Raw genomic sequence first — 23328 nt, forward strand, 5'->3', positions numbered from 1 at the left:
GTGGGAAAAGGTTGGGGAGCCAAAGGAGGTTACAATGATAGCTGGACATGCTATGAAATACCAGTTGCCGGGAGCAACCTTGGGGAGCAGGGATGCGGGAGAAATCCAATCTCGTTTGCCTTTTAATTTGCACTTTTTGTAGCAGTATGTGAACCAAAACAGAGTAATTTTTCAAAATTAGCACTGCTCTGAATTTTACAGTCCAGTTCTCCACTCAACAATCACATATTATGAGCAAGTGTATGTAAATATGTGCTTGCTAGGCACATTATATTTGGGGAAATGGGTTGAGAAAATATCTATCCCACTCAAAACTGCATGCAAAAATGTGTATATTTGGAGAAAATCACACAAAATTGCTGATGAATTTTTGGGCCACAATTTTTGAATCTCAGATTGCTGCCAAAATTTGCTCATCCAAGACTTGAACTGCTTGGCTGTGATTTCACCCAGCACCTTCTTTACTGCCTCTTTCGAAAAGCTTTCAAAGAATTACCCCTCCCCCCCCCATATAAGTTATTTGTAAATGCAGAGCTGAATTAAAAATTTGGGGTGTGGGGGGAGAAACTGAGGGAAACTGAAAATGATTGATAAGGTGATTGGGCCGGATTCGGCCCCTGGGCCTTAGTTTGCCTACCCATGGGATAGGCCTTTGGCCTGATCTAGTGGGGTTTTTCTTAACACTCTTATGGGAGGAAGAGTAAAATAATATTTTTTTTTCTGTTGTAAATTGGGGAGGAGTTAGGAAGGAACAAGCAACCACTACATTTAAAAAGAAAGAAAAATGTAAGTCTATTCCTTTGCCTTACCCCCACAATGAAAGCTTAGCTTTCATTTTGGCTGCTGCTCAGTTTTAAAAACCCATCGGTTAATTAATTGTCTGAGTGTCAATCAATCAATCAATTAAATCTGCATACATGTGCAAATAACGGGGGTGGAGTGGGAGAGAACAGTAGTTCCTAAAGAAAAACCAAGGTTTTCGTTGGGTTGGAAACTGGCTAGGTTGAACGTAGTTTCCTTTGAATTCAATGGGTCTTAAGACATGTCTCATTTGTCCCACTGGTGTCAATGCGGGGTCTAAGTCCAGCTTTAAAGTCTGCCTCTTTTCTCTCCACAGACACATAGAATTTTGGAAGAATTTGCAGACACTGAACGCCGTAGATATGGAGCTGTACACAGGACTCCAGAGACTGTGAGTATGTTTGAAAAACTTCCTTCCCTATGGACACTCATGGGCATTAAGATCAGCAGAGGGGGACCTCAGGGCCATTCCAGAGCCCTCTGAAGTTTGGGGTTGGCAGCCCACTAAGTTGTGGAATTGCCTGTCAAAGAGGTGTGCCTGGCACCTTCATTGTATCATTTTCATTGTACCCTGAATATACACCTCTTTACACTGGGCTTTTGAGACACATATGTGTGTGTGTTGATTCAGTTACATTGACAAAGAAAAATTGCTTTATATACGTTGTTTATGCATTCAAACACTGCGACACCAGATGGCACTGTGGAGTTCCATTTTTGCTAACCCGATTTCTCATACAAAGTTTGCAATGCTGCTTTGATATGTCTAGATCTAGCCTGTGTATCTGTGTTTGCACCAGTGCCGGATTACCAAATAGACAGAGTAGGCACTGGATCAAAATAATATCAATCAATCAACCTTTGTTACAGTCCAGAGACCCAACAAATTGTTACAAAGCAATACACAATTCATACAGCCTGACTCCAGGTTAAACAAGCATTTTGTTCAGAATATAGAGATCATTGGTTCTTGCAACCACCAATAAAAACTTGGCCACTGCTAATGTTCTAGCATTTGTCCAGTCTTCCAATAGGAACCTGACATAGTCAGCCTCTGATTTTCCCGGGAAAGGTACCAGCAAGGGTAATATCAGTTCAGCCCTGGCATGCTCATATTTTGCACAGTGCAACAGAATATGTTTTATGGAATTGATGTCTTGAGCACACGAGCAAAGTCTGTCCTGGTAGAGAACTCCTCTCAACCTGCCATCCAACACTGCAGAAGGAAAGACGTTTAGTCTGGCTTTGGTGAAAAGCCTTCGATAATTTGGTACTGTCAGGTTTTTAATGTAAGATGTTAACTTAAAGACATGCCCATATTGTACTCCTACTGCCAGCGGACTACAGACTGCGTGTGATTGAGATCGCAAGTCACTGTGTGCATTATCCCATAATCTTTGCTCTAATAATATTGATTTGATATTGAAATAAAATTGGTTTATTAAAATTGTTGGTTGGTACAGGTGTTTGTGACAATGATGTGGGAGAGTAGAAGAACATGCTTTATTTTATTTTATTTTTCTGCCCACTTGTGCTTCAATCCAACCCTTAGGGTGAAATAGGTTCCCCACCCCTGAACTAAATGACACCTGTTCTAAAAATACCTTTTGCTTACAAAAACCCTCCCATAGTTGCCATCTGATCACAGGTCAGCAGAAAGGAGGAGGCTCTGCTGAGCTTCCCTGAAACTTAACCTTGGTAAGCAACTGTCTTCCTAAGGAATTCTCTATGTAAGCATCTGAAATTGCTTGTTCAGATCTTGTCCAGATTTAGTGCTCGCGTGTTGTGGTGGGCTTCTGCTTGCTTTGACTGACTCAGCTCCTTCATGAGTGGAAAAAAAGGATCCTTCTTGAATGTTCTTGTGCTGGGAGCGTACATGTTGCTTTGGGGAGCAGCCAGAATTAGAAAGCAGGTCAGGAGACTCCTGGTTCTGCACCCCCATGTCCCTGGCCCAAAGGTAAAGGTACCCCTGACCATTAGGTCTAGTCGCGGACGACTCTGGGGTTGCGGCGCTCATCTCGCTCTACAGGCCAAGGGAGCCAGCGTTTGTCCACAGACAGCTTCCGGGTCATGTGGCCAGCATGACTAAGCCGCTTCTGGTGAACCAGGGCAGCGCACGGAAACACTGTTTACCTTCCCGCCGGAGCGGTACCTATTTATCTACTTGCACTTGACGTGGTCTCAAACTGCTAGGTTGGCAGGAGCAGGGACCAAGCAACTGGAGCTCACCCCGTCACGGGGATTTGAACCACCGACCTTCTGATCAGCAAGCCCTAGGCTCTGTGGCTTAGACCACAGTGCTACCCACATCCCATAGCCCAAAGGTACTGTCCCTCTATTTGAAGGGCTGTCCAGTCCAAGTCAGGTGTAAAGACAAAGAGCCTTTTAAGGAGGGGCCTTGAAGTTGATGGGACCCAGAATGGTCAAACAGTCACCTTTCACAGTTCCTCTTCCCAGGGAACTCTGGGAACTGTAGTTCTGAGAGGGAGAACCTCCTAACATCTCTCAGCATCCTCAACAACTACAGCTCCCGGAATTATTTGGGTGAAGCCATGGCTGTGTTTAAAGTGGTTTCACAGTGCTTTAAATACAGTCCGTACCTTGGCTTTCGGACAGCTTAGTTCTCGAACGTTTTGGCTTCTGAACGCCGCAAACCTGGAAGTGAGTGTTCCGATTTGCGAACTATTTTTGGAAGCCAAAAGGACGACGGGGCTTCCGATTGGCTGCAGGAGCTTCCTGCAGCCAATCAGAAGCCACGCTTTGGTTTCTGAACATTTTGGAAGTCAAACGGACTCCGTTCGACTTCCAAGGTATGACTGTATAAGGCAAGAATGGGGTCTCAGTTACCTTTCCCTGACTTGTTCTGGTTTCCAGGCCTTCCCTGCTTGTCTCATAATTTCTCCTTTCAAATGGGCATGGCATGTTCCTATCTACCTCCTCAAAATGAGCACAGGGCTTTGACTACCTCGCTATTGCTGACCTTTTCCATTTCTTTTCAGGACAATCATGGACTCTGGACTCCGGAGCATCCAGCCTCGAGCATTTGATAAAAACCCCCACCTGCACTACATGTGAGTAGGTTTGCTTTGCTTCCCTCCTTCAACCCCCTGACCGACCCATCTCTGCATGCTCCCTGCCGTGCTGTGCAGTTGCTTTTTTTTGGGGGGGGGGATTTCTTCTCCACACAGTTGCTTGAGGACAGACAAGTCAGAGGAGCAGGGTAGAAGCAAAGAGAGGGGGCGCGCGCAAAAGTACGGGAGGCAAAGGGAGGAAGAAAAAGGAGGAAATCAAAGGGGTCAGAGAAAGGAGAGCCTCAAACAATTCTTTCCCCATGGGCAGCTGGCAGATTTAGGTGTCTTAATAACCAAAGCAACTTTGATTGCGGCACTAATGAGCGATTCCTCATTAACACCCATTAGGTGGTTAGTAGAAAGTTTCCCTTTCAGCATGAGGTTCGGGGGCAGGAGGGGGGGAGATACCATTGGGGGTGGGTGGATAGGGGGGAGACTGGGCCAAGGTGCTTGTATCAGTGTGGCATTTGCGACGCAGCCTCAAACCGTTCTCATTAACACATAACGAACGGGAGACGCAAGGCAATATCTGTTTTTCCTCCCTGCTGTCATACCTCAGGCACATGGCTGACAGCTTGCGCTCTTAATTACTGACTCGTTAGAAAAGCATATGAGCCGGGACCAAGCGATGATACAGGGGCTTTTTGACAGTGTAAGGCTAAGCTGGAAGGCATCTTGAAAACGGAAGGAGCTGGGACCACAAACAAGGGCTATATGCGTGGTATTCAGTCTCTGGAAGTGAGACATGTCTGTGGAGTATTGGATGAAGTGGGTCAACTGGGTGGAATGACTGTTGTTCTAGATATATTCTACACTTCCCATTTTTTTATTGGAAAGGTTGGTTCTGGTGGAATCTATTCCCCCCCCATCCCCAGTATGGGTGCTTGAGAAATTTGATTTCTGTGGATTTTGATGCAAACTGACTTTGGTCTGTACCTCCTTGCAGTGGCGTAGCGTGGGTTGTCAGCACCCGGGGCAAGGCAAGTAATTTGTGCCCCCTAACCCGTGGATTTGCGCCCCTAACCCGTGGATTTGCGCCCCCTAACCCTAACCCCCAGATGTTGCGCCCGGTGCGCCCGGCCCCCCCTGCACCCCCCACGCTACGCCACTGCCTCCTTGACTAATGCATGGATTGGAATATAGTTATGCATTGGATTTCATGCTTTTCTGAAATTCACAATGCAGTTCTTGACTTTTAAAAAATGGGTGGGGCTGAACTGCTTTGAAATGTGCATTTAAATACAAATTATGTTTATAAAGGCATATGCTAGGGTAAAATTAAGTGTTTAAGTTTCATGCATTTTTTAAAAATACTGCAAGAAGTGGGTGAAACAGACTTATGAAATAACATACGGAAAAAATGGAATATGCTAGAAAAAGATTGATCCATATCCCTACCTGAAGAGCACTTTGAGAGAATATTCAGTTTTGACAAATCCTGTTGGCACCATTGTTTTCCCCTTCTCACTGCTGCTTCCTGTTCTGTGATTTAGTCACATGGATAGTGTAATCAAACAAGGACTATGTGGTGATGGCCCAACATGAGGGAGCCAAATGGAATAGGGGTGATGAAATGGGAATGTCAAGAAGCAAGTGGGCATTTTGATGAGAAATGCTGAAAAATTACTGAAAATCAGAAAGGGGTGGGCAGGCAGAATTGAAAGCATCAAACAGCTCTTCTGATAAGTTTCTTCTGGATCCTGGAAGGATGCAGCTGATCGCTAAAACCATATGCTTATTACAGTGACTAACAAAACAGAAATTCTGATTGTCATAGCAAAACATTTGGGCTTCTGCCTTCATCAGTTGCTATGATAAAAATGATGTTGTTTCCAAGGTGGCAGTTATAGAGCTTTGAAGAGGGGATGTTCAGAAGGAATCCATTTGCTGAAGCTAAGTTATGTTGGTACTACTTTCCAGGCTGAGGCCATGTGGTGTTAATGTGCCCAGTATATACATCCAGAAATTCTCCTCCTACTCCTTTTCTTTTGCTAACATTATCGAATCTGTTGACATCTCCATTGCAATTATTGTCCAAATAAGTCCAAAATGTAAATGTTTAGCAACAGGTTGTGTCCCTTTTTTTTTTTTGGTCAAAATTGCCAATTTGCGGTATTTATATATATGTAATATTGCACTGCCAACGATTTGCAAAACAGCTGAAACAGTTTCGACTCAGCTCTACCATGCTTCAGTGCTAAGTTTATACAGTCGTTTCTTTCCAGGCATTCTGGTCTTTGGATTCTGTTGCCAGGAATGCCTATCCCACACACTTCGGAAATGCTGCGAATGTTCTTTTTTTATTTTATTTTTTAAAATGAATGCATAATTGTATCCCTGAATGGTTTTACCCAAAGTATGCGTGCAGAAGGTCAAATCTGTTGCTGAACGTTTCTCTTTCACCACTTCTGTGGGAGTGTGCAAGCATTAGCCGCATTTGTGCAAGAGTTCACTGTAGAAGAATCACAGAGGACTAGAAGACTGCAGCCAATAATTTTGGAGGCTAAATTCCAATCCGCACAACTCTTCCTTTCCCCAGCTGCTTTAATTCCTCCTCTCTCTCCTCCACCTTCTGATAAGTCCTGTCTATCACCTTGCCAACAAAGGTCCGTACAGTTAAAGCTATGGTTTTCCCAGTAGTGATGTATGGAAGTGAGAGCTGGACCATAAAGAAGGCTGATCGCCGAAGAATTGATGCTTTTGAATTATGGTGCTGGAGGAGACTCTTGAGAGGCCCATGGACTACAAGAAGATCAAACCTATCTATTCTGAAGGAAATCAGCCCTGAGTGCTCACTGGAAGGACAGATCCTGAAGCTGAGGCTCCAATACTTTGGCCACCTCATGAGAAGAGAAGACTCCCTGGAAAAGACCCTGGTGTTGGGAAATATGGAGGGCACAAGGAGAAGGAGACAACAGAGGACGAGATGGTTGGACAGTGTTCTCGAAGCTACCAGCATGAGTTTGACCAAACTGCGGGAGGCAGTGGAAGACAGGAGTGCCTGGCGTGCTCTGGTCCATGGGGTCACGAAGAGTCAGACACGACTAAATGACTAAACAACAGCAACATTGTTCCATCGGCTTTTTCTTACACATGCCCTCCCCTCCCTCTCTTCTGTACATTATCTCATTTTCTAAGCAACCTCACAAGAAGAGACCTGCCTGGTCAAAGGGAGCAGTGAAGGGCAGATCCCCCAGTGTTAACTCTGGTGTATGTCTAGGTGTGTGCATCTCCTACCTGAAAATTCAAGCCTGCCACCTGGAAGGGTCCAGGCAAATCTGGAGACTTCAAGTCAGCCCTGTAGGTTTGGCAGCTCCATATCAAATACCTGTAGGTCAATGGTAGAGCATATGCTTTGCATGCAGAAGGTCCCAGGTTCAATCCCAGAATTAACTTGGAAACATCCCTGGTCTGAAACCCTGGAGAGTTTCTGCCAGTCAGTGTAGACGGCATTGAGGCAGATGGACCAATGGTTTGGCTCCGTATAAGTTATTTGTTTCGTAAAATTTCATATACTGCTTGATTGTAGGAGACCTCAAAGCGGTTTACAAAAAAAGCACAAGGCACCCCTCCTCCCTTGCAACAATCTAGTTTAGCACCCTGTTTTCCACAACACCAAGCAGATATCTCTGGGAGGTCCATAAGCAAGACAGGAAGGCAACAGCCTCCTCCCCTTTTGCCACCTAGCTACTCTGAGAGCTTCCCAGAGGCAGCGGTTGGCCACTGGGAAGACAGAGAATCCTGGTCTAGATATGACTTTGGTTGGCTCCAACAGGGATCTTCTTGTCTTATATTACTAGGAGAGGGTAAAGCATGTTGGAAAGACAAACCCATAGAGGATAACACTGTTGATGGCTAAACCTTAATCTAACCATATTGGGAGACTCAGGAGGATTGAGGGGAGGAGCTACTGCCTGTAGGCACCTGCCACCTAAGGCAGCTGCCTCACTTTGCCTAATGGTAGGGCCAGTGGATTTCCAAACAAACACCCATAAGATTGGACTTCAGAAAGGGAGGTTCAAAACAGCCAAATGTTGTTGAGCTCAGGTCCTGCTTACAGGCTTCCCGTGGGCATGTGATTGGCAAGATGCTGGACTAGACAGGCCTTTGGAATCATCTGTCAGGGCTTTTCTTATGTTCTTATTCCTTGCTTTCAAGCTCCTCTGTTAGACATTTGGCCTTGCCTTCAGCTCCTTATCCTTTCATAGGCCCAATTAAGCAGGGGGAGGAAGCAGAAAGAGAATGCTTTTTGGTTTTTCAATATCTTGTTGCTTCTTCCCTTCTTCCCAAGCCCTTTGGAATTCATGGCTCATTTTCTCTGCATGTGCAGAAAAACTCTCCAGATGTATTAGACCTTCACCCCTCCTCGTTCAGTTCCCAATTGATTATTCCCACTCCTCTGGAATTAATTGTTCTTATTCCCCCCTTGGAATTAATTGGGGTTTTTTTCTCTCATTCCACAATTCTCTTGAGGGGTTTGTTGCTCTTTCCCTCCCTACGACTGGTCCAATAATATTGATCTTTTTTTCTTTACTGATGCTTCCTGGGCCACCATCCCCTATCCCCCCCCCCCAAGTGACACATGCTGTGTTTTGTGGATGCTGAGGCTTCCTCGTGCACAATACAATATAATGTCCCAGCTTTATCAGTTAGATCACGGAGAACAGAATGTGTTGATTCTGAAACTGAACAGAAAATGGCTCCCAACTTTTATTGATGCCATGTCTACCTTTGCCCTTTAGCAAAAATGAAGGAAAAGGGGGGAAACGGCTCTCAGAGTAGCTTACAAAAATCACGCTTACGGCGGTCCTTGCTCTCAGGCTTATAATCTAAAAAGTCATGGCATACAAGGAAAAAAGGATGAGAGGGAGGAGGGAAAAGCAAGCTCAAGTTCTTAAAGCTACAGCTCTTAAATTCGCAGTGGATGTCAGTGGTGGTTTTGGCTGTCTTGTCCCCACCCCAGAAGCAATCTTCTACCCCCTTCATGCACCTCCCGCCCCAGATCAGATCCAGGAGCAGAGCAGGTGAAAATGTTCAGGTCAGGAAAGCAAGGCAGCTCGTGCCACACAGCCTGAGTCTGCCTTCAAGTATCAGCCTCTGTCAATCACAAGTGGGGATGCAGTTGCTTAGCTCCTGCTGTTGGCATCTGGTCAGCCACTGTGAGAACAGGATGCTGGACTTGATAGGCCACTGCCCTGATCCAGCAAGTTCTCCTTGTGTTCTTACATACCCTCCATCATTTCTCCGATGAAAATAGGTACGTCCCATCCATAATGATAATTTTACTATTTATACCCCATATTGAGTTGTCCCAGCCACTCTGAGCAGCTTCCAACATATATGAAAACATAATAAAACATTAAAAAAACTTCCCTGTACTGTGGTACCTCGGGTTACATATGCTTCAGGTTACAGAAGCTTCAGGTTACAGACTCCGCTAACCCAGAAATAGTACCTCGGGTTAAGAACTTTGCTTCAGGATGAGAACAGAAATCGTGCTCCGGCGGCTTGGCGGCAGCGGGAGGCCCTATTAGCTAAAGTGGTGCTTCAGGTTAAGAACAGTTTCAGGTTAAGAATGGACCTCCGGAACGAATTAAGTACTTAACCCGAGGTACCACTGTACAGGATTGCCTTCAGACAGCTCACGGGTCAGATAACACCATACCCCCCAACATTTCTCCAATGAAAATAGGGACATCCTACGGAAAAGTGGGACATTCCTGGATCAAATCAGAAACCAGGACGGCTTCTCTAAATCAGGGACATCCCTGGAAAATAGGGACACTTGGAGGGTCTTTTCTTATCTTCCCAGGTGGAAGGCATTGTCTGTGGACTTGTTAAAGGACACATTGATTCAGCAGGGTCATGTGGGGCTTAGAAGAATTGGCTGGGGGTGGGCAGCACTGCCTGCAGAGCATTGACTGCTCCTTGGACACCCCTCATTTTAAGTTAATCCACAAAGCAGCTGCAACCTTGGATGGTGCTGAGCACATGCAGGCATCGCTTGAAGGGGAGGCCTGATTGCGAAGGCTAGGCACGCAGAACAGGATGAATTACTGGTTCTTGTTCACTCCAGCGCTGCAGACTTGTGTTAACGGAAGTCAAATGTGCATTTGAGATGACAGCGCGCTTACATGCCTACATAAAAGAAGACCATCTCTGCAAATGAAAAGAAAAGACAACTGGGTTGTTAAGAAAAGCATGGACAGAAATTGTTAAGAGCACTCAGCTGCCCCAGTAATAAATACATGCTGTGGTTCTTAAAGACCATGAAGAGGGAGGGAGCTTGTCATGATGCCGTAACCTTCGTGTTGGTTCTGTTGAATCTTCCCTCCTCCCACCTCAACACTTAAATACCATTTGGACTATCTGTTCCTTAAGTTCTTTCTTCTAAGGGAATGGAGATTGCAGCCAAGTTTCTTGCAATGGAGTGTGGCTCTTGAAAGCAAAGTGGAAACTGATGTTTAATGCAGCCCCTCCAAGTTCCCCTATTTTCCAGGGACAGTCCCAGATTTACCGAAGCCATCCCGGTTTCTGATTTGATCCAGGAATGTCCCACTTTTCCTTTGTTGTTGTTCAGTCATTTAGTTGTGTCTGACTCTTTGTGACCCCATGGACCAGAGCACGCCAGGCACTCCTGTCTTCCACTGCCTCCTGCAGTTTGGTCAAACTCATGCTGGTAGCTTTGAGAACACTGTCCAACCATCTCGTCCTCTGTTGTCTCCTTCTCCTTGGGCCCTCCATCTTTCTCAACACCAGGGTCTTTACCAGGGAGTCTTCTCTTCTCATGAGGTAGCCAAAGTATTGGAGCCTCAGCTTCAGGATCTGTCCTTCCAGTGAGCACTCAGGGCTGATTTCCTTCAGAATGGATAGGTTTGATCTTCTTGCAGTCCATGGGACTCTCAAGAGTCTCCTCCAGCACCAGAATTCAAAAGCATCCATTCTTCTGTGATCAGCCTATTTTCCTCAGAGAAATGTTGGAGGTTTTGGAGTTATGTGAGCCCTGAACCAAGGAGATAAGTAACTATACAACCTTTAGAAGACATCTGAAGGCAGTCCTGTATAGGGAAGTGTTTTTCAATCTTTAATGTTTTATTATGGTTTTATATATGTTGGAAGCCATCCAGAGTGGCTGGGGTTACCCAGTCAGATGGGGTGGGGTAGAATAATAAAATTATTATGGAATAGGACATCCCTATTTTCATCGGAGAAATGTTGGAGGGTATGTTGATGTAAACATACAGCCTCATTTACTCAGATTGTTTGGGGAGTGTTTGCTGCTGTTGAAAACTGTAATTCTGTCCACTCTTCATAGGCATTTGAATAGACCCTAGGGGTTAATCCCCACCAGACTCTTCATTAATACCCACAGGTCAATAGTGTAAGGACAGGAAGCATAGTTGGAGGCAGGGCAAGTTGCAGAGCTTTTGACGCATGATGCAAGTATCTGTCTAGCTTGTTTTTATTTGTTGATGAATAGATTTTGTCTCAGCAGTGTACATATGTAATTACGATGTTCTTGTTTTCCTTTGAGGAGGATGTTCCAGTGTGCTTTCAGATTACTGTGCAAATAAAGGTATTTGGTCTGGGTCTGAGAAAATGCATTGTGATTTGTTCACAGGGGTTGCCATGGGAGATCTAGAACCTCCCTAACGCCACATTTTCTTGCAATGCTGGAAGTGTTCGTTCTTTTTTTTTTTCCAAGTAGGCTCTTCCAGCTAGATAAATGCATCCTGATCATGAGTGTCTATTTGCTAGGGTTTTAGTCTTGTTTTATTCTTTTTTGCCAAATCGTTTTGATCGATTTTCCAAATTTTACTAAATAAGCCACAGATTAAGACATCTGAAGGCAGCCCTGTTTAGGGAAGCTTTTAATGTTTGATGCATTACTGTATTTTAATATTTTGATGGAAGCCGCCCAGAGTGGCTGGGGAAGCCCCAGCCTGATGGACGGGGTATTAATAATAATAATAATAATAATAATAATAATAATAATAATAATAATAATAATAATATAATATAGTTTGTCTAAAAATTGGTTTCCAGCACTCCGTTCTTTAGTTTCAGTCTTGTTGTAAATGTATTTGTTGTAAATGTATTTGTATCCTGAATCAGCCTTGCCCATGGGAGTTGTTCAGTCCATAATAACTTAAGAAGATCCTTGTAGGATCAGCACAAGAGACCCGTTGGATCAGGCCAAAGGACCAGGATCTAGTCCAGCATCCTGTTCTCACCTGGCAAATCAGAAACTCACAACAGATCCTGAGGGCAACAGTGATCTCCCCACCAGGGATGGGTGATCCTGTCATTTTCAGTTTCCCTCAGTTTCTCCCTCCCCCCCCCAATTTTAAATTCATTTCTGCATTTGCAAATAACTTATACAGTGGTACCTCGGGTTAAGTACTTAATTCGTACCGGAGGTCCGTTCTTAACCTGAAACTGTTCTTACCCTGAAGCACCACTTTAGCTAATGGGGCCTCCCGCTGCTGCTGCGCTGCCGGAGCACGATTTCTGTTCCCATCCTGAAGCAAAGTTCTTAACCTGAAGCACTATTTCTGGGTTAGCGGAGTCTGTAACCTGAAGCATATGTAACCTGAGGTACCACTGTATTTGTGTTTTTAACGATTTTTAATTATCTTATGTTTAAATGGCCTTGGGATGTTGATTTAGAAGGTGATTAGTAAACTAATAACAAGAAGAAGAAGAAGAAGAAGAAGAAGAAGAAGAAGAAGAAGAAGAAGAAGAAGAATGCTCTGTATAGTGGTTGTCAGCTGGTGCAGACAATACTGAGCTAGATGGATCAAAGCTATCACTTTGATGCAGTTTCCTGAGTTCCTCATTGTCTTTATTCAGCATTATTGGCCAAGCAACTCTGCTAGACAGCTTGAATTACTGCAGCATATAAGTTGCTTTTCAAATTGGATCTTTCTCAGAGAGTTTCCTCTTCCAGCTTTCTGCTTTGCTGCTCCCGAATCCCATCCCTCTTACAGTTTGGCAGCCTTGTCATTCAGCCGGAGGGTCAGCCACATGGGCATCTGGCAGTACCCCCAGGATCATCTGCGTGAAACCAGGAGCGAGGCTGTGCCTGGCGCTGGGAGGTCCCCCTTCCTGCTTTCAGCCAGCTGCTGCCCTGCGTCGAGCTCAGCTTGCCAAGGGCTTGACATTTTCCGTAGGTGCTGCGCAGAGGGGCCGAGGATAAAAGGATTGGCGGAAATATCACTCTCTCCGGAGTTCTGGGCAGCAGGAACAGAGTACAGTAGCTGGTGAGATCAAAGGAAACTGTCCCAATCTGGCCTTCAAGGGAGCAGCTTTGTGCTACAGTTCAATGTGCATCTAAGCTGCAATCTGGACAATGTTCCCACGGGATCGCACAAGCAGCAATCTCAGGAGAGGGCGGAGAGGACACAGCTCAGTATTGCTGACACAGACTGGCAGAGACTCTCTGTGGTTTCAAAGAGGGCAGTTTCCCAGCCCTACCTGCAGACCCCCCAAGTCTCCCTATTTTCCAGGGATGCCCCTGATTTAGAGAAACCATCCCAGGTTCTGATTTGATCCAGGAATGTCCCACTTTTCCTTTGTTGTTGTTTAGTCGTTTAGTCGTGTCCGACTCTTCATGACCCCATGGACCAGAGCACGCCAGGCCCTCCTGTCTTCCACTGCCTCCCCCAGTTTGGTCAAACTCATGCTGGTAGCTTCGAGAACACTGTCCAACCATCTCATCCTCTGTCGTCCCCTTCTCCTTGTGCCCCCCATCTTTCCCAACATCAGGGTCTTTCCCAGGGAGTCTTCTCTTCTCATGAGGTGGCCAAAGTATTGGAGTCTCAGCTTCAGGATCTGTCCTTGCAGTGAGCACTCAGGGCTGATTTCCTTAAGAATGGATAGGTTTGATCTTCTTGCAGTACATGGGACTCTCAAGAGTCTCCTCCAGCACCATAATTCAAAAACATCAATTCTTCGGCGATCAGCCTTCTTTATGGTCCAGCTCTCACTTCCATACATTACTACTGGGAAAACCATAGCTTTAACTATATGGACCTTTGTTGGCAAGGTGATGTCTCTGCTTTTTAAGATGCTGTCTAGATTTGTCATTGCTTTTCTCCCAAGAAGCAGGCGTCTTTTAATTTCGTGGCTGCTGTCACCATCTGCAGTGATCATGGAGCCCAAGAAAGTAAAATCTCTCACTACCTCCATTTCTTCCCCTTCTATTTGCCAGGAGGTGATGGGCCCAGTGGCCATGATCTTCGTGTGTGTTTTTTATATTGAGCTTTAGACCAGACTTTTCCTTAGGCTGTCCCTATTTTCATTGGAGAAATGTTGGAGGGTATGGCATTATCTGACCCCCAAGCTGTCTGAAGGCAATCCTGTACAGGGAAGGTTAGTTTTTTAATGTTTAATGTTTTATTATGTTTTTATATATGTTGGAAGCTGCTCAGAGTGGCTGGGGGAACCCAGTAAGATGTGTGGGGTATACGGTAAATAGTAAAATTATCATTATGGAATAGGACATCCCTATTTTCATCAGAAAAATCTTGGAGGGTGTATGCCTGGAGATGCTGGCGACTGAAGCAGAGACTGTTTGCATGCAACTCATGTGTTCCACCACTGAGATATGAAAAAGGAGGGTGAGTCCTGGGAAAGATAATTTGGTGGTGAGAAATCTCCACCAGTGATTCAAAGCTACATTACTGCTCTCAGAGAATGGGGGGAAAGAAGATCTGTAGCTACTCTACACTTCTCAAGGAAAGGGAATTTATAGCCACGCCACAATTCCCAGGGCCTCTGGCAGGTAAGGAGAGGAAGGGAGATCCATAGCCACTTTACAGTTCCCGTGATTGTAGAGGAAAAAATGATAGTCGTGTGAGTTTTGAACTATGTAGATGTTATGGGTGAGCAAAGCCATCAAGGTTCGCCTAGCTATATTTGCATTTTAAAAATTCTGCTCTGTGCTCTTTCCATTTCAATCTGTGTTTCAAGTGCTGAACCACACCATTTAAAGAAAAGCTCTGTTCCTTATTTGCTATAATAGGGAATCTAAAAATGGCTTTAAATTTACAAGCACGCAAGCCCCTCCAGAGTGGATTAAGCTTGCCAAATTATAGACCAATGGGTCCAGGAGTTTTTGTGCGGGAACATTTGCAACATAAACCAAATTAGGGCAATGCAGGTAACAAACAAAGCTCCAAAATCCATATTTTTGAGAGAGAGAGAGAGAGAGAGAGAGAGAGAGAGAGAGAGAGAGATGCTCGTTCCTACCTTAGACTAATTAAGATGTGCTGAGTGAGCCCCATATCAGTCTTTTACTTTGTAAAAACATCTTAGGCTGCTCTGCTTTAACAAAAATTATTTCTTCAGGATTCCGCAGATAGCATTTGATGCAGACTTGCGCTTGTTTAAGACATGCCAGAGACCTGCGAGACCTATCTTGCAGCAGGACCTGAGCACAAAGCGTGTTGTCATAAAAGAGAGAGCACGTGTTGCGGATGGGGCCGAACAAAACCCCCAGTTAGTGACCAGCCCATTGATGGCAATGGGCTGGAGCAGATTGGATGAAGTTGTTACTGGGGCAAATTTGATGTTGCCAATTTAGGGGTGGGATTAATGCCCTTATATAAGCAGGGTCCACAGCTTTCTCTTTCTCTTTTGCTGTGGACATCGGATCTCCTGCCCGCCCTCCCTTGATTTGGGCTTGCGCTTTGACCTTGCTCTGCCTGTCATGGGGTCGTTCGCATTGGTGCGGGGGCCCAGTAGGAATTTGTCCAATTGGCTGATTAGTGCGTGCCTTTTGGGTTTTGCCTACTGCTTAGCAAATCGTCACAACTTGTAAGGTTGGCGGTTAGGCATTGGTTAAAATTGGTTGGTGGAGGGGTATGGATTGGCTGTGCCTGCCCCTCCAATGCTGCTGCTGACGGGTATTCCGTTAAAGGAATTCTGAAGCTTACCATCCCCTTCGTCCAAACCCTGACGGCAGGGTGCGGGCCGCGTAAGCTTCAAGGAACATGCACGGAGCAGTGAGGGCCTGTTACGCAGCTCCATCTGACTCTGACCTTGTTTCCTCCGGGACTGACTAGGGAGTCAGTGCTGTCCCCCCAAGGCGGGGGGGGGGGGACAGGTAGTCATAACCAATGCCTAAGCAACCACTCTCAATTTGTATAAAATAAAGTTGTGGCCAAAATTATGCCAAAAACCTAAAACAAAAATTATGTGTGATGTCTGAGTTATTGAAGTAGGGGTTTTGGGGGACCTCAGCACGCAACAGCACTGTTCCCAACCAACCACTGGTATTCAAATATCTCCTACAGTTGAGTTAGAGCATAGCCATTATGGCCAGTAACAGGGGCATCACCGGGGGGGGGGCAGGGCCCCACAATATTTTCTAGGAGGGCCCCACCTCCGAAAAAAATTCTGTGGCGATTCTCAAAGGGACACGCCAGGGTGAAGCATCTTTGCCCTGGCACAAACCTTTGATGGGCGCCTTCCAAGAAAGTGCTCTGACAATCTCTGCCAGTGACGTGCCAGTGTGAAGCATCTTTGCCTTGGTACAACCTGTGCCAGGGATGCAGAAGGGTGAAGAATCTTCCCCCTGGGATGTTCCTTTCATGACGGTAAAGTGGCTGGTGGGAGTGGGTGGGTGGGTGGGTGGTGGGCTGAGTCAGCCTGGCTGGGTTGGGGGGCATCGTATGTGTAACGTCATGCACGCACAACAGGCACCTCCCCAACGTTGGCGGCAACTCAGCGTGTCTGGCTAGTAATGACAGCTTTGTCCTCCATGGATTTGTCTGATCCTATTTTAAAGACATCCAAGTTGGCAGCCATTGCTAGATCTTGTGGTTCTAAACCCCATAACAACAAAAAAGAGTATCCTCTCTGAAGAAAATATGGATGCCCTATTTAATAATAATAATAATAATAATAATAATAATAATAATAATAATAATAATAATTAGTAGTAGTAGTAGTAGTAGTAGTAGTAGTAGTAGTAGTAGTTGTAATAGTAGTGCTTTTTCTGGGGGGATGCAGGGGTACGCATACCCCTAAACATTTTGTGAATCTTTGTACTTTTGCCCATTTACTGTATTTATTTTCCCCGATTTGAACTATAAAATGGTGATTTTCTTGAGTCAAAATGAGAGCACCCCTAAACATTTTTTTAGAACAACAACAACCCCACCCATCTGCCTGGGTGGCCCAAGCCACTCTGGGCAGCTTCCAACATGTATAAAAACATAATAAAATATCAAACATTTAAAAACTATCATTGGCAGGGCTGTCTTCATATGTCTTCTAAAGGTTGTCTAGTTACTTATCTCCTTGGCTCAGGGGGTCACCTACCCTCCAACATGTCTCTGATTAAAATAGCGACGTCCTAAGGAAAAGTGTGGCATTCTGGGATCAAATCAGAAACTGGGACGGCTCTGTAAATTCGCGACTGTCCCTTGAAAATAGGGATATTTGGAGGGTCTGGAAGAGCCTTGCTGGGTCAGACCACAGCCCCATCTAGTCCAGCATTCTCTTCTCATAGTGGCCAACTAGATGCCTATGGGAAGCCTACATTCAGGACCCGAGTGCAATAACAACTCTCTGCATTTGATGCTGGTATTTAGAGGCGTACTTCTGAAGTCTTGCACCAACACCACTCTTCCATTCTTTTTCAGAAATGGTGCTCATCACTGCCACTGCAGCAAACCATTTGATGACAGGCTCCAATTATTTCTAAACACTGTTCTGTGCCAGCCTGTTGTTAGGTGCGTGACTCTGCTCGGCGTTTTATTTATGGTGCATTCAGGAAAACAAATTAAGGCCGTGTAATTACGTACTGAGGTGCATGCTTTAAGCAGATCTCAAGCAGTCAGGACTCCGTTTAAAATATTAATAATTGCTTTATCCATCTGCCTTTGGTGGCTCCTCGTTGTGCTGCGTGAGGTTTTTTGTTTTCCTTCGCTTTGAAATAATCTGTCTCTGGCAGATTTGTGCTTGCTCTAAGTTGCCTAACGGGACATCTGAATCACGACACTTAAGCTGCCGTCCCAGCTATAGAAAAGGCTGTAGCTGAGTCTGGAACAACACATTGTGCGGCTCCTCTGGAAAGTGGTGCCGAAGGAGGGCAATTTGCAGAATGGAAGTGGTGGGCAGTTGCCCTTTGTTTCTTTGTCTTTGGAACCTGAGCATGTGAAGAAAGCAATATATAGGGAAAGCGGTGAGCTTGTGGAGAGTTAGGCACTTCTCTCCCTGCTGAACCAATCAGCGAAGGTGGGTTGGCTAGGCAACGTGTAGTTCTAGCCTCAGTGAAGTGATGCAAGTACAAGGTCCCAGCCTCAGTCCCTGGCATTTTCAGTCAAAGCAGTGATGGAGATGTTGTGTCCTAATATTTATTGAGGTTGATTGTGGAAAACCTCGAAGCAGTTTACATAGCCAGGGATGCTTGACATTGTAATTCAAGGACATTTGAAAAGCTAAAGGTTCCCTGGTCTGTGTCATGTGGGTTCACCTTAACATTCCTGGTTGGTCTCTGAGCTGTCGAAAGAAAACTCCGTCTATATGTATCTACTGTGTGTGTGTGTGCATGTATGTGTGTGTGCGTGTGCATGCAGCGGCAGAGCAAGCTGATCAGGCACCTGGGGCGGCGTGGGTGCCCTGTGCCCAGGGGTGGGGCCATCCGCCCTGTGAGGTAGGGCGAGCTGGGGCAGGATGCTCTGCGGGGCCTCCGAAGAAGAAGAATTTGGATTTGATACCCCACTTTATCACTACCCGAAGGAGCCTCAAAGCAGCTAACATTCTCCCTTCCTCCCCTGCAACAAACACTCTGTGAAGTGAGTGAGGCTGAGAGACTTCAAAGAAGTGTGACTGGCCCAAGGTCACCCAGCAGCTGCATGTGGAGGAGCGGAGACGCGAACCTGGTTCCCAGATTACAAGTCTACCGCTCTTAACCACTACACCACACTGGCTCTGTCTGCCTGCCTCCTCCCACTACAGCTGAGGAGGAGGCAGTGGGCAGACTGTAAGGGGCAGCGTGGAGCCTGCGGGCACACTGCAGGCCCCGCGGTGAGTGCTGCCCGGCATTTTGTCACCCCCCTCAGTGGTGACACCCAGGACAACCCGCCCCCACCACCCCCTTCCTTCGCCCTGTGTGTGTGTTTAACTATATCTATAGATAGATACAGTTATATATTTATAGTGAAAGCTGATCTATTCACTGAGATCTTAATTTCAATCTACTTCTAGAAACTACATCAAGGGCAGCCCAGTGCATGGGTGTGTGTGCCAGAGGAGTAGATAAATAGGTACCGCTGCGGCAGAAAGGTAAACAGCATTTCAGTGCGCTTTGGTTTCCATCACGGTGTTCCGTTGCACCAGAAGCAGTTCAGTCATGCTGGCCACATGACCTGGAAAGCAGTCCGTGGACAAATGCCAGCTCCTTCAGCCTGAAAGCAAGATGAGTACCACAACCCCATAATCGCCTTTGACTGGACTTAAACGTTCAGGGGTCCTTTACCTTTATTACCTCCAGGAACACCAGCTTCTGTTGATCAGAAGAGACAGAGGGAGTGTCTGATTGAAGGTGTCTCAGTGAGCTTCCTAGCTGTGTGGGAATTTGAACCCTGGTGTCTCTCTGGCCCTATTCTTGCACTCAAACTAGGGATGGGAGTGAAATTAGGTTAAGCTCCCAGTTTGTACTTTCTGAACCAATACACAAACCAAGATACAGCCATCCTTCGAAACATGCAGTCCACTGGATTTTGCAGTTCCATTCTCCAGCTCAGTATTGTACCAGAGTGCTATAGACATTTAATAAATGAAATAGTAACAACAAATAATATGCAGGTGTAAAGTGTGCACAGAAGTGCATAGGTCAATGAAAATAATATACAAAAAGTGCATTGTGCTCAGGACAACTGCTTTGCATAAAAATGTGTTTATCAGGCACATTTGCATAAAAACATGTCTATTGGGAGAAATTTACACTGGAGAACTGAACTTAAGAATGGAAAAAAATGAGAAACAGATTTGTCCATCTCTAGTGCAAACACACACACACACTGCCTCCTGTTTCTTAAGGACAGGAGCAGAAGAAGCGTCACCATCAATCTTCAGAATCTCTAACTCTATATACCAAACCAAACTGGAAGAGGATTGTTTTGAGTGAGGTGAATAAGTGCTAAAAGACCTTTCCCCAAGGTCAGTGCTATTGTTTTTTCTAATCACAATTTTTAGTTTGTCATGTTACAGATTTACCTATATTGGCAAGGACCCCTCACTCAACCAGCAGAAGTAGCAGTTGACTCAAACACATTCTCCCTGCATTGGCAAATGCCAAAGGTCGTTTGTCTCGGCTGTGTAATTAATCAAAGCAACATTTGCATAAATGTGTGAAATGCCTAACATGCATTCTGCCTGTGGGCATCTTCTCAAATTAGGCTTTCTAGGTATCTCTCTCTCTCTGTGTGTGTGTTTTATATATCTTACTATTACATATATTGCAATGAACTAGAATCATAGAATCATAGAATCATAGAGTTGGAAGAGACCACAAGGGCCATTGAGTCCAACCCCCTGCCAAGCAGGAAACACCATCAGAGCACTCCTGACACCAACAGGCACTCCTGCTACCAACGGGCACCGAGTCACCATTTCCTTTTTCCTTTCCCTTTTAAATGCTGGAGAAGGGCAGTTGCACTCCTAGTGCCAGAAGGCAAGTGACCTGCCATTCCCTCTGCCAGCCTGGGCATCTGAGGACAATTGCTACAGAGTCACCACTCTGCTCCACGAGGCCATTGTCACACTGCCAGCCTCTCTGCAGTCCTTTCTTGGTTCGGATTCCCTGAAAGGCTCCTGAGGTCTCAGGTCTTGTCCGGCACGGATTGTGAAGTGGCTGCACATCTGGGCTGTGCGCGGCAATGTTTTCGCCCTCTTCCTTTCATGCTGTCGCTGATGCCACGTGGGATTGCAGATCTGTTCAGGGCCTTGGGCAAAGCGTAAACTTTGAAGCAGCCACCTCTGAAGCAGTCGAGGCAGAATCCAAGTTTGTTTTCCAGTGTGGTTGGCAGGTCATTGGATAAGTATCCCCAGCCTCTCGCTCTGACGGGGACATAACAGTGTTTTTTTCTTCTCAGGAAAAGGTTTGAATGTTTGGTGGCTCTCTATCCCCTCTTCCATCGCATAACCTCTAGCATGTGACCTCTGTTTCATCTCTTCTTCTTATCACAAAAGTTAGTCCACATTTTCACCATACCTTTAAAGCAGTATGATACCACTTTAAGCAGTCATGGCTTTCCCTCAAAGAATTCTGGGAGCTGTAGTTTGTTCAGGGTGCAGGGAGTTGTTAAGAGACCCCTCTCCCTCTCACAGAGCTACAGTTTGAGTGGGTTAAAAGTCAACCCCTCTTCCTCTCTGGGAAAGCTATACAGTGGTACCTCAGGTTAAGTACTTAATTCGCATGATTTCTGTTCTCATCCTGAAGCAAAGTTCTTAACCCGAGGTACTATTTCTGGGTTAACGGAGTCTGTAACCTGAAGCGTATGTAACCCGAGGTACCACTGTACATGCAAATCCTTGCAACAATCCTGTAAGGTAGGAAAAGATTTATTATCAAGCAATTAGCTGTTCTGTGTACCACATTTCTAGCCTGCTTGCAATTTTCATATGCAGGGAGACCTGACTGATGCACCAATGTTGTCATATGTTTGCAAATTACAACCAAGATTTATTCAGAGCTATTTCCCCCCCTGCTTTTGCACCTGTGATCTAAGTGCAGTTGGCATAACTAAGCAGTTGTATGGTATCTCTGCCATCTTTGCATATCCTCAGATGTTGCTCGTTTTAACCATTTATTTCCTTAGGGAAATACACAGTACATCATTCCGTCACTTAATCTTTGCTAAAGCACACAATTAGCAAGCTGAGCCCTCGAGTGACCAGGTGACATTTTTGCTCATGAGGAGTTTCTGAAAAGTCTGTTGCCTTGTTGTGGTTTAGAGAGGGTCAGACTAAGACTAGGCAATTAAGAGTGTCTAACTAACACCAGGGCAACCCAGGTTCAGATCCTGACTCAGCCACGAAGCCCGGGAGGGGGGGGGCATTTTGAACTAGTCTCTTAATACTGTCTTTCAGCATGGCCAGGGTTGTTATTAGGATAAAATAGAGGAAGAACCCTGCAGACCACCCTGAGTGGAGGGGGGAAGATAAAAAAGTAAATAATTGCTTCAGGAAAGCCAGAGGTAGTTGAGAAGCTGAACAATCAGACAGCACAGACTTTGTGAACCTCTTGTTAACAGTGTCACCTAAAAAAGAAGTTTTTATTGAAGATTTTCTTGAATTGTAAAAGTACACACAGGGTCTCTTTTTCCCCGTTCATAGAATCTTTTCCACAGGTCAGTTATATTCGATGTGAGACACTAATGTTATAGATATTAAAGGAAGGGTAGTTAGGGTAGTAGAGTTTTGTTCCTTTGTATAGTGTATGTGCAAGGTTTTTGTGTCGGCGTCATTTATTTGTTGTCATTGGTGGTGAGAGAGGTGGGAGGGCTCAGGGCATGGTTGGTTGACTTCAGTTGGCTGCAGTGAGTTTTGTTTGCCTGCGTGAGGAAGGAGGCACATTCGGAAAGTAAGCATCACACTTTGGGGACACTTCTAGACTGTTGCTATTTTCAGGTGGGATTCCATCGCATACCGTCAAATTAAAGCTGATTTGGAGCTTTTGTGAAGGAGCGTCTCCATCCCCATCGTTCTGCCCAGACACTGAGGTCCAGCGTCGAGGGCCTTCTGGCAGTTCCCTCACTGCGAGAAGTCAAGTTACAGGGAACCAGGCAGAGGGCCTTCTCGGCAGTGGCACCCACCTGTGGAACTCCCTCCCACCAGATGTCAAAGAGAACAACAACTATCAGACTTTTAGTAGACATCTGAAGGAGGCCCTACTGAGCGAAGTTTTAAATGTCTGATGTCTTACTGTGTTTGGTGGTTTAATTTGCTGAAAGCCACCAGAGTGACTGGGGCAACCCAGTCAGATGTGCAGAACATCATCATCATCATCATCATCAACAACAACAACATCATCTCAGCTTAACCTGCCTGGAAGGGTTGTTTAGGGACTAAATGAGGAGGAGGGAGCTCCATGTATGCTGCCTTGAGCTCCTTGTAGAAAAAGCTGGGATTAAAAATGCAGTAAATAAAGAAGGAAAGTGATGGGGGGAAAGCAGAGGAAGGTTTAGGAAAACATTTGCTTTGATGCAATGTCATCTAGCCTCACTGCAAGCAAATATGAATGGATGCTCATTAAATGGCCAACGTCCTCTAATCTCCCTGCAAACAAATCAAGAGGAATGCTCAATAAACAGGAGCATTCCAAGGCTATGCTGTTGAAGCACTAAGTTATGGCAGGGTATTGACTGATGGGGCATTAATTTGTGCCTCATGCAGGACCAGGAACAATTTAATATGCCATAACTTCCACACTACCGTGTTT

The 23328-nt window shown here is 45.5% G+C and overlaps 1 protein-coding gene across 3 annotated transcripts in view; it reads left to right on the plus strand.

Moving 5' to 3' along the window:
• Positions 1-23328, plus strand: part of NTRK3 (neurotrophic receptor tyrosine kinase 3) — a 412299-nt gene that overhangs the window by 106467 nt on the left and 282504 nt on the right. For all 3 annotated transcript variants that reach the window (XM_081171109.1, XM_081171110.1, XM_081171111.1), the window contains exons 2-3: positions 1118-1192; positions 3801-3872. In XM_081171109.1, coding sequence (XP_081027235.1) covers positions 1118-1192; positions 3801-3872 — 147 coding nt within the window. The remainder of the gene's footprint in view (positions 1-1117; positions 1193-3800; positions 3873-23328) is intronic.

The sequence above is a fragment of the Podarcis bocagei genome (assembly GCF_964188305.1).
Source record: "Podarcis bocagei genome assembly, chromosome: 14".
Lineage (NCBI taxonomy): Eukaryota > Metazoa > Chordata > Lepidosauria > Squamata > Lacertidae > Podarcis > Podarcis bocagei.